This window comes from Periophthalmus magnuspinnatus, chromosome 15 (assembly GCF_009829125.3).
Source record: "Periophthalmus magnuspinnatus isolate fPerMag1 chromosome 15, fPerMag1.2.pri, whole genome shotgun sequence".
In the NCBI taxonomy this organism is placed as follows: Eukaryota; Metazoa; Chordata; class Actinopteri; order Gobiiformes; family Gobiidae; genus Periophthalmus; species Periophthalmus magnuspinnatus.
In genome coordinates, this window is record NC_047140.1 from 10,294,589 (window position 1) to 10,306,440 (window position 11,852).

At 46.0% G+C, this 11,852-nt stretch overlaps 1 protein-coding gene across 3 annotated transcripts in view; it reads right to left on the reverse strand.

The window, feature by feature from the left end:
- ltbp1 (latent transforming growth factor beta binding protein 1) overlaps positions 1 to 11,471 on the reverse strand; it is a 64,607-nt gene extending 53,136 nt beyond the window's left edge. For all 3 annotated transcript variants that reach the window (XM_055227420.1, XM_055227419.1, XM_033980153.2), the window contains exons 1-3: positions 11,037 to 11,471; positions 8,021 to 8,091; positions 916 to 1,294 (exon numbers count right to left, since the gene is read on the reverse strand). In XM_055227420.1, coding sequence (XP_055083395.1) covers positions 916 to 1,294; positions 8,021 to 8,091; positions 11,037 to 11,308 — 722 coding nt within the window. In that variant the 5' untranslated portion in view covers positions 11,309 to 11,471. The remainder of the gene's footprint in view (positions 1 to 915; positions 1,295 to 8,020; positions 8,092 to 11,036) is intronic.
- Positions 11,472 to 11,852: the final 381 nt, after the last annotated feature.

Below are 11,852 nucleotides of genomic sequence, written 5' to 3' on the forward strand. Positions count from 1 at the left end.
ACAAGTATTCTGTGTACTGTGTGACAGACAAGAAGTACATGCAGTAGTAGAACTAGTAGTAGTTGCAGTAGTAGCAGTTATAGTACTTAGTAGTAGTTGTAGTGTTCATAGTGGTAGTATTCAATAATGAAACTTTTTTTTTCCCAAATTATCCAAATTGTGTGTTTAGGAATTCTCTGATGATTCCAAGAAATCCTGATTCCCTCAAAGCAGCTGCAGACAGAGAGAGAGAGAAGAGGAGGAAAGAGAAGAGGACAGAGGAGAGGGGGAGGGAAAGACAGAGAGAGAGAGAGAGAGAGAGAGAGAGACAAACCCTGAGAGAGAGAGAGAGAGAGAGAGAGAGGAGGAGAAGAAAAAAGAGAGGAAAGAGGGGGAGGGAGAGACAGAGAGAGACAAACCCAGACAGAGAGAGAGAGAGAGAGGAGAGGAAAGAGAGAGAGGAGGGGAGGAAAGAGGAGAGGACAGAGGAGGGGGAAGAGAGAGAGAGAGGAGGGGAGGAAAGAGGAGGGGGGAGAGAGAGAGAGAGAGGAGGGGGAAGAGAGAGGAGGGGAGGAAAAAGGAGAGAGCAGAGGAGAGGACAGAGGGGGGGATAGAGGAGAGGACTGAGGAGAGGGGAAGGGCGAGAAAGAGGGGAGGAAAGAGAAGGGGAGGGAGAGAGAGGAAAGAGGACAGGATAGAGGACAGGTGACAGAGCGAGAGAGAGAGAGAGAGACAGACAGAGCAGGTTCCGTTTGTCTGTGAGAGCTTGATTTGAACCAACAACCTTCAGATCTTTCTATCTTGATGTCGTTGCTAATGTAACCGCTGAACATTCCACCATAGAGATACATATAAAACCCACCCCTGGTGTGATGTCATTGCAAAGTATCAATATAACCCTGTGACATCATTAAACAGGCCTTCACCAGTACTCACTGCTGCTGGATGTGCTGCTGGATGTACTGAGGCTTCACTGAGAACTTCATCGGTCCTGATCCGGTCTGGACTCGAGTCTGGACTCCGCTGGTCTGGACCCCGGTCTGGACTCTGGTCTGGACAAACCCATGAGGGAGTACCTGCTGTGGAATGGGTCGCTGTGGTACCAGTCCCGGGACTAGACCTGGATTCTGGACCACGGGAGTCTGGACATCTGTGGTCGGGACCCCGTTGGACTGGACTTGGGTCTGGTCTGGTTCAGATCCAGATGGGACTCCAGTTTGGACTTCACAGGACTGACCTTTGGACCCTGGTTTACAGACGCAGAGCTGAGGTCTCAGACACATCCCTCCATTCTGGCACTGAGGGATACAGTTAGCTGCAGGAGGGAGGGAGCCAAAGAGGGAGAGAGAAGGGGGGAAGAAATACAGAGAGAAAGAAGAATAAATAAAAACACAAATACACAGTTTTAAAGCAGCACTGTGTAACATTCCTGGTTGCTGCCACGTCTCCATGGGGATAGCAAGTTAAAGTCGAACTTTGGAACATTCTCCACAGAGATAGATCAGTTTTGCACCATTCTGTGGAACAATCCAGGTGAAGCTACAACATCTCCAAGGAGACAAGTGAGTGGCCTGCCCGCCACCTGGCCAAGGTACAAGCTAGCTCTGTGAAGAGGCAAGCCTGTTCCAATGAAAACATCTATAATGAAACAAAAGATTTTCATTTTTTTCATTCTTCAGTGTCTCTGGGTTAAACCTCTCAGGAGACCTCTCAGGAGCTGTGGGTGTGTTTGCATTAAGCACAGAATGATCATAGACCAGACATGGGTAAACTACGGCTCGGGGGCCACACACAGCCCTTTGGGCTTACTAATTCGGCCCGCTGAATGTGACCAAATTATATTAAAATAGGTAGGTTAAAATAGGTTTTGGCACTTGATAAAATTGAATGTGAGTCTTTCTGCTGTGTTTATTTAACTGAAATTTAATACATTTATTATTAATTTAATTAATGGAAAACTATTTGTACAATGAGCCTTGCTACATGTTACAGGCCAAATCTCTAATGTTATTTATATATCAGTGGTTCTTAACCTGGGTTCTATCGAACCCTAGGGGTTCGGTGAGTCAGTCCCAGGGGTTCAGTGGAGGTCAAGACACGCACCAGACTCATATGATTCACGGACTGCGAGCGTCTCCAGACTCTGGCCGTGTCCTAATTCGACAAATGCACCCTTTGCTGTGCCTATCTAACACTGTTTCCTCTAAACTGCGCGCGTGCACAATTGCGCACTGCTGACACGGTCTCCGCGCACAGAAAATCTGTGCTGCGCACAAAAAAATTGAACCGGAATTGAAAATAAAATAAACACACAACAATTCATTCTGCGCTACTTTTCAATGTGAGTCAGTGAGTGTGACCGGGGACGAGCTGCTCCAGACAATTATGTGATTCACATACGTATTTGCGCAGCTTATCAACGTCATTGACAGGCTCCTCATGAGCCGCTACCAGAGTTTTAGCCGATGTGGCCGATGTGGAGTGAAAACTCGCTAATGATGCTAAGTGTTTAACCCCTTAACGTTCCGACGGCCCGCCCTCGGGCAAAGATCCGTAAGATCGTAATTGCGTTTTACGCACTGTTTTGCAGCATTTTTGCATTTTAAACATGACGAAACGGACAAAACAAAGGAAGTACGTGACCTAGGACACTGTGGATGTTTGTACAAGTTCAACTAGAGGCATCTCGGACCCGGAGCGGTTCGTGGAACCGAGTGAAGATCTCATGATGGACTGAGGAGCAGAGGACATTATGTTTTGATGGACTGGATGCTGTTCCTGATCGGTAAGTGTGGTTTATTCTGCTATTGACTTAATTGTGGGTCAAATGTGTATTATGTGTAATCATTAGCATTAGCTAATGCGAATCTGCAGTAATAGAGCAGCTGGGTGTGCAGATACAGATTCCTCTCAGTGTGTATTGGTCATTGAATACTGTCACTTCGAACGGCATAAAAACATACAACGACATAAAAACGAAGAAAAGGAACAGACTTTGCTGTGAAAATGACATGAGAGTGGCCAAGGTGAAGCCATGCATTTCTGAACTGGTCTCTCAAAGGCAACAACAGAAGTCACACTGATTTGCAGTAAATATTCATTATTGTAGCCTAATGGAAATTAGATGATGGGTGTGTGTTAAAATGTTAAAAATAATAAAAAGCATAAATATAGTAAATTCATTATTGGAATACATAATACAATACAAAATTTAAATAATTTCAGTGTGGTAGAATTAAAAAAGGTCATGTCTTTGTTAAAAGGTATGTATGTAATTTGTTGTGAGTTTATTTTGTGCACCAGTAAAACATACATATGTCTTGAATTTGAAAAAAAATTATATTTTATTTTTCAATAAAGAAGGGTTCGGTGAATGTGCATATGGAACCGGTGGGGTTCAGTACCTCCAACAAGGTTAAGAACCACTGTTATATATATCTCCTGGCCCCACCCCCCTGTCAAATTTTAGAACCCATTGTGGCCCATGTGTCAAAAAGTTTGCCCACCCCTGTCATAGACACATCTCTGCAGACTGGAAGTTTAAGTTTTGAGAGACGCCTGTGTGTCCCATAGGCTGTATATATATGAATGGAGAGAGGTAACTCACTAGCTGCCCCGTTTTAAACAGAAACTGAACATGGGCGTGCATCTGACTCCACTGAATATTCATCTTTTTTAGCCCAGTCAATTCACTTTACACTGTAAAACTGTCACGCCTCTCTTTGTAACTGCTGCTGACAGCCTCGTCATTTTGGTCTTAAAATGTTCGTATTAACCCGCTCTACATTATCCTGGTGTTATTTCACTATTTTGTCTGTAAATCAAGATATGAACACCAATAAGAGATAAAACAGATAAAGTTTCAAAGTCACCTCGCTAGTGTTAGCAACAGGTTTGATTGACAGCGTTGCTAAGCGCCCACTCCCTGCTAAACCAGTGTTATGGGGCGATTACCTTCAACAGCCTCACTCCGGACTGGCTCTTTGACTCCAAATGAAGCTTACTGAGGCTAGCAGTTATGGACCAAACACTATGAGTGACGTCAAACTCACTTAGTCCACTTGAAACAGTCTATGGTCTGTCCCTGTGGCCTTGACCTGGGTGCACTGCGATGGAGGAGTCTGGGTCTGTTCAGCCTTAATTGGACACTCATATTTTAAACTGTGACGTGAGTTTCCTGAGGCACTAATGACCCAAGAACAAACCTGCTCTGTTAAACTAGGACTAAACCAGGACTGAAACCAAGATTGAACCAGGACTAGACCAGGACTAAATCAGCACTAAAGGGGCGCACAGTTGCGAACAGTGTGTAATGTGCAGGAGGTGGAGGTGAGATCACTCGGGTGGAGCATACTTGTGTAAGACTCCATTGACACAGCATTAGCACTAGCATTAGCACTAGTGTTTGAGCTGCTCTGTGGGTGGCAGAGTGGTTATCATTACCGCCTCCATTCTATGTTTTATTCTGTGTGGAAGAAAGTAGGTCTAGCTCCTTCTCTCCCCCTCTCTCCTCTCTCTCTTCTCTTCTGCCTTTTTCATATCTATCCCTCTCCTTTTCTCCCTCTCACACTCATTCTTTCTCTCTCTCTTCTCTGGCTTTCTCTCCTTCGCTCTCTCTTTTCTCCTTTTCCTCTTCCTCTCCATCCCTCTCTCTCTTCCCTACATTTCCCTCTCTCTTTCACTCTCACTCTCTCTGGTGATGGCCCCTCCCCCAAACCTACCTTCAGCTTTTATCCCTTGATCCTGGGCACCACATTAAAGACATTCTCTTCCTCTCCTCTCTCCATGCTTCTCACCCTCTCATCTTCCCCTTCACTCCACTATGCTCCTTTTCTCTCCCTGCGCTACCTCTCTCCTCCATCCTACTCATCCTCTCTGCCCTCTCTCCTTCTACCTCTCTTCTCTCCTAATCCCTTTTGCTCTCTCTCACATGCCCTCCCTCTCAGCCTCTTTTCTTTCTCCTCCCCCTGCCCCGCTCTCTTTCCCCCTCTCTCCCGCTTTCCCTCTCCCCCCTCTTCTCTGTCTCCCTGTCTCACCCTGTCTTCTCCCTCTTCCTCTCTCTCTCCTCCATCCCTATCCCCCTCTCCTCCCTTTCCCCCCCTCTCTCCTCTCTGTCTCTCCCTCTCTTCTCCCTCTCTCCTCCATCCCTTTCCCCCTCTCTCCTCTCTGTCTCTCCCTCTCTTCTCCCTCTCTCCCTCTCCCCCTCCCTTCTTCATCCCACACTGGAGTCAGAGCTGTTTTGTTTTGTCCAGAACTGAAACATGTGACAGAATCATACCACACACAGAAGAGAGGGAAAAGAGGATGAAGAAAGGGGGAAATGAAAAGAGAGACATGGGAAAGAGGATGAAGAGAGGGGTAAATGGAAGGGGGGGAAGACAATGAGACAGAGAAAAGACAGGGAGGGAAAGAGGACGGAGGGAAGGAGAGACGACGAGAGAGAGAGAGAGGGAGAGGGAGTGTATAGGGAGAGGGAGGCGAAAGAGGAGGAGAGTGGGGGCAAAGGGGAGAGAGAGAGTGACAAAGCCAGAGAGAGAAGTGGAGAGATGGAAAGACAGAGGAAAAAGTAATGAGAGAGAAGAGTGGTTAAGAGAGAGAATGAAAGAGAGGGACCGTGAGAAAGGAGAGATGGAGCGAGGGAGGAGGAGGAGAGGGGGAGAGAGAGAGTGAGCAAAAGACTGAGAATTGTGTAAAGAAACAGATCATTGTGAAGAAGAACTCTGCTCACGTCACTGCAACAAACAAACCAAGGCCAAGTCCAGACCGGATCTGAACCAGGGCCCAGTCCAGGACCAGGACAGGGTCCAGACCAGATCTGAACCAGGACTGGGTCCAGATCTGAGACATTTATTATTCTGAAAATGCTATATTTACCCAAAACAACATATTAACATGTTTTACAAGTTTCACTTTATTTTTTTATTCTATCCGCCCTCCCTTTGCTCTCTGTGTTAAGTCACTCCCCCTCCAGAGCACAATGAGCGTGCATCCCACAAATTAAACTACACATCACATCAGGTTTGTCCAGTCGCTGTGTACAGTTTTGTATCATGTTTTTGTATCTTTATGGAGCGTTGCCGTGTGGCAGAATGGGCGCAGTAGGCTTGTGGGCGAAGCATGGGTGAAGTAGGCTTGTCTTGGAGCATGTATCGATCAATTGCAACTAACCGATTATTTAGACGATCGTCAGCTATTTTAATCATCGAGTAAAAGTGTCTGGACGACACACAGACTCTAAACACGCAACTGTCCAGAGGACAGGTTTTATGACCCAGACAAAGGAGGAAAAACATTTCAGTTTAGTGTTTTTGGAATAAAAAATTGTTTTGTCTGTAAATATTCTCCATCAGGATGTCTTCAAATGGGATCACGTTAGCTTCATCTTGATCCAATTTATTCAAAACCTCTAGTTCACAGGTGCACAGGCCTTACGCAATCTAAACAGCTAATCGTAAGTTGCCGCCTTAGGAGCATGGGTGACATAAGCTTGTGGGCAGAGTCTTGTACACTGTTAACTGTAAAGAGGGTTCAAATAGAGCCTAGGAGATCGCTAGATTACTCAAACATGTATGGATGACATGCAAGTTTGCAAAATACCCCTCTTCTGATCTGGTCTGATCTGGTCTGGTCTGATCTGGTCTGATCTGGTCTGATCTGGTCTGATCTGGTCTGATCTGATCTGGTGTGATCTGGTCTAATCTGATCTAATCTGATCAGATCTTTACGGCCTGGTCTGGTCTAGTCTAATCTGGCCTGGTCTGGTCAGATCTGGTCTGACTTGGCCTGGCCTGGTCTGATCTTTAAGATTTGGCCTAGTCTGCTCTGGGCTGGTCTGGCCCGGTCTACTCTTTAAGCCCTGATCTAGTCCGATCTGGTCTGGTCTGGTCTGATCTGATATGGTCTGGTCTGGTCTGATATGGTCTGGTCTGATATGGTCTGGTCTGGTCTGATATGGACTGATATGGTCTGATATGGTCTGATATGGTCTGGTCTGATATGGTCTGGTCTGATATGGTCTGGTCTGATATGGCCTGGTCTCTTTGCTCAGCAGGGCTGGGTCTGGTTAGTACTTGGATGGGAGACCACTGAGAATTGACCTTATTTGACCCCGCCCACTTTTGCCTCTAAACCGCTCTCTCCCTCCCTCTGTGGTGGCACTTCTGGTTAAACAGAATCCCATTTATTTCACTGGAGAATTTGAGAAATGCTTTGCTGCTCAAATCTGACAAAGTCGATTCATTTGTGTAAAAAATTCAGTGGTCATGTGATCATCATGTCCAACACTGCAGAGGCTCTGAGTGTGCTTATGTGTGTTCTATGGTCATAATCTGTGACACCCGTGGACACAATATTCATCTAAAGACACTTAAAAAAGAAGTAGGTCCGCTGACTAATGTTGTGTCCTTTGGCAAGACACTTCCCGCACATTGCCTCCAGTCTGTGAACACTGGGGTATGAAGAGTGCATTTGTGAGAGCGTGATCATTTGCAGCCATTATCAACTTTCCTCGGGGTGTAATGCTAACTGGGGCACTGCTCTGTCTAAAGCTCTGCTACTCAAGTTAGACTTTGAGCTGAGCTTTATTTCAACACAATCTGACCAGAAAGAGCTGACTCAGCTGAACTACAACAGGTGAGCTGATTTATGCTCCAAGTCCCTCTCAAATAACATTACAGTCACAAGCTAAGTAGCATTAGCCAAAAGTTAGTCACTCTCATCTTTTAGTTGAAAACAAATGGGACCTAAACAGGACCATAAATGATGATTGATCACAGGCTCCTGAAAATGTGCACTTTAAATCCATTTTGAATTTTCTCTTCTCTTGTTTTCAGACAATTTAAAACTTTTGTGGTAGTGTTTGCTAATGTGTGCATTATGTCATCATGGTAACTGCTGAACATTCCACCATAGACATACATGTAGAACACCGCCATGTTGCGTGCTCAGTTACTCATGCGTGTTCAGTTACTGTGACCCCAAATAATAAAAAATTTAAATTAAAATACCAAAATTAATAAAATAATCTGATGTTGTGACTTACGTTTGGTGCACCGGTGAGAGCCCTGAGCTTTACTCCAGCCGTGACAGCACTGACCTCCACACACATTCACCCTGTAACACAAGACCGGTTATAGACCAGGACTACAGTAGGACTGAACCAGGACTAGACTGCGACTAGAACAGGACTGAAGCAAGACTGAACCAGGACTAGACCAGGGCTGAACTAGGACTAAATCAGTACTGAACCAGGACTGAACAAGTAATAAACCAGGACTGAACCAGGATTGAACCAGGACTAGGCCAGGACAGGAACAGGACTAAATCAGGACTGAACCAAGAATAAACCAGGACTGGACCAGGACTGGACCAGGATAACACCTGAACTGTGGCATGATTTGGTTTATTAAAATATTCGATTGATCCGATTAAGCTCCAGGAAATACAAAACTTCAGATTAAAAAGGAGAGTCCAAATGTAACCTCGTTCTAATGTGATGAAATGTCCCACAGTGGGGCTTTAACCATGTTCTAAAGTGATGAAATGTCCCGCAATGGGGCTTTAACCCTGTTCTAATGTAGTGACCTCCTCAGACACATCCTGGAGTTGTGTTTTGTTTCATTCACACGTTTGAGTAATCCTGTCTCCCTCTGCACAGCTCACAACACTCTGTTCCACCCTGCGACATCATCAAGTGGTGATCCAGTTAGTCGACTTGTGGTGTTCTAACTTCTTGATTTTTCCAGTGTCTGTTTGTATTTGATTTATATGTTTGTGTAATTCTTTATTTAAATCCTGTTTAATTGAGTTTAAGGCTTGGCTCATTTCAGTGTAACTTTTAAATGGACCAACATTCTGTGGCTGGTTAACCAACATCTACAGCAGTTACTCCCTCAGAGCTCCAGTGGTCTGAACTGATACTTTGCAGCTGACATCATCAACATTCTCTGGGTGTGTGATGCTAACTAAAGGCACTGTTCTGTCTGAAGCTGTTAGACTTTAATCTGAGCTTTGTTTTAACACAATCTGACCATAAAGAATTGATTTAGCTGAACTGAAACAGGTGAGCTGATTTGTGCTGTCCATCTCAAATGACATTACAGTTGCAAGCTAGCTAGCATTAGCCAACAGTTTTTCAGTTAGTCACTCTCATCTTTTTGCGCAAAATCAAACAAGGCCATAAACGCTCAGATTGATCACAGGCTCCTGAAAATGTGCTGTTTAAATCCAGTTTGGATTTTTTTCTTGAGTTTTCAGACAATCGTAAAACATATTTGACTGTGTTTGCTAATGTGTGCATTGTGTCACCATGGTAACTGCTGAACATTACATCATAGAGATGCATGTAGAACACCCCCCCCCCAGAATTCTGGGACAGTTAAAGGTCCATATTACACTACTTTCTGATCTCTGTTCTAATGTTGTTTCTTCATCACAACCACACCTGGAGTTGTGTTTTGTTTTGACACGTTTAACACACAAATCCTGCATATTTAGGCTGAGTTCTTCTCTCAAACTGAAACACTCTGTTCCACCTTGTGATGTCATGTGGTAAAACAGGAAGTGCTCCACTGTGTTTTTAAACTCCATACACCTTCACTTGAATAATTTGCATAATTTCAGCCCTGGAATTGTCCATCTCTACTAAAATAAAGGTAAAAGGACATGTTAAAACTACCACTTCATGACATCATAAGGTGGAACAGAGCATTTTTAGCTTTGGAGATGTAGACAGACTAATAATAAAGTGTTACTCAAACATGTGGACTCCAGGTATATTTTGAATGGGTAACAACATTAGAACATGACTTAAAGATCACAAGAGTCAGTTTTGTGTAAAATAGAACCTTTAAAATCCACTCAACTTCGCCAGACTCATTCTGCTCATTTTAACTCAAATAAATGACCCATATTTGCCATAAGCAGAGCAGAGCTAGTACTTCAGAACATGGATCGAAACATACATACTTTGGGATGGACTGTGTGAATGTGACAGATCCGAAAAACACAGGGAAACGCTGAGGTCTGTGTGAGCCCTGTTCCAGTGCGACTCTGAGGGGAAACCTTTTCTGTGGTTCAGTTATCTCAGGTCTGTTTATGAGAGTCTAACTGTGCACCCAGTTTACACTCACTGTGGGTCTAGCCCTGGTGTAGCCCCTATTTGGCCCCAGTCAGTCCTGTTTTAGTTTAGCCTGCTTTGGTCCTGGTTTATTCCTGATCCTTCACTCTTGTTTGGCCCTGAGTGTTCTAGTCGTGGTCAAAACCTGTTTTAGTCCTGGTTGAGCCTTAGTTTAGTCCTAGTTTGGAGGTCCTAAGATTAGCGCCAGTTCAAACCCACTTTATTCCTGGTTTCAACCTTCTTTAGTCCTGGTTCAGTCCTGGTTCAGTGATGGTTTAGCCCTGGCTGCGTCCTAGTCTTATGGTTCTAGGGTTAGTCTTGGCTTAGTCCTGGTTTAGTATTAGTTTAGTCCTGGTTTAGTCCTGGTTGAGTCTTACTTTACTCCGTGTCTGGTGGACCTAGAGTTAGTCGTGGTTTAGTCCTAGTACACTGATGGCTTCACCTTGGTTGAGTCCTGTTTCAGCTCTACTTTAGTCTTAGTCTTGTGGTCCTAGGGTATGTCCTGGTTATGTCCTGGTTATGTCCTGGTTATGTCCTGGTTATGTCCTGGTTATGTCCCGGTTCAGTGATGGTTTAGCCCTAGCTGCGTCCCAGTCTTGTGGTCCTGGGGTATGTCCTTGTTTAATCCTGGTTATGTCCTGGTTATGTCCTGGTTCAGTGATGGTTTAGCCCTGGCTGCATCCTGGCTGCGTCCTGGCCTTGTGGTCCTAGGGTTAGTTCTGGGTTAGTTCTGGGTTAGTCCTGGTTCACTGCTGGCTGAGTCACACTTTAGTCTGTGTCTGGTGGCCCTAGGGTTGGTCCTGGTGCAGTCTTAGTTCATTGATGGCTTCGCCTTGGTTCAGTCCTGGACCCCTACTTTAGTCTTAGTCTGTTGATCCTAAGGTTAGTCTTAGTTCAGACCTGGTCCAGTCCAGGTCCAGAGTTGTGCGTGAGTCCTCACCCCGACTCTTTGAGCACGTGCTTGTGCGTCTGCTGCATGCCCATCCTGCGCGTGCGGCTCTGCGCTCCACTGTGCGCGTGCGTGTGTCGCGTGGCCGTGGCGATGGAGCTGACCCTGAGCGCGTCCCTGGATCCAGACCCAGGTCCAGATCCGGGCTGCACCACGTACACCCTCGTGAACGCGCCCGTCTGTCCCGCGCCGCGCGTCCACGACTCCAGACCCACGAAGAGAAAGAAAAAAAGCCCGAAGAGGCCCGAACATACCCGAGCCATATCCGCCCTCACTCCGACACCAGCGCGTGAGATTACCGCGAGGTCATAGTGGGACTGACCCGGACTAAACCAGGACTAAACCAGGTCCAGAACTCTGCGTGTGTTCAAGTCCCGGTTCAGAGTCTCATACCGGACCAAGAGCGGAGCCAGTCCCAAAGTTTCTGCCTCCAGACGTGACGCAGCGGGGGAGGGGCCACAGCTGCTCCGCGCGCACACACATGCACGTATACGCGCGCGCACACACACACACACACACACGCACGTATACGCGCGCACACATATATGCACGTATACACGCGCGCGCGCACACACAGACACACACACACGGATCAGTCTGCGGCTCAGAGGAGGTCCGGGTCTGAGGAGGGTCTATCGGGACTTTACGGATTGTCTCGGTGCGCTTTGTTCCGTCCGTGCTCCGGCTGTGCTCCGTTTCAGACGCGGCACAAACTGTTCAAACGGAGCAGAGTTTATTGTTCGGCGCGTTTTACGCACAGGCCCCGGCGCGTCCAGAGGCATTAAATGTGATTTAAAGAAATAAAAA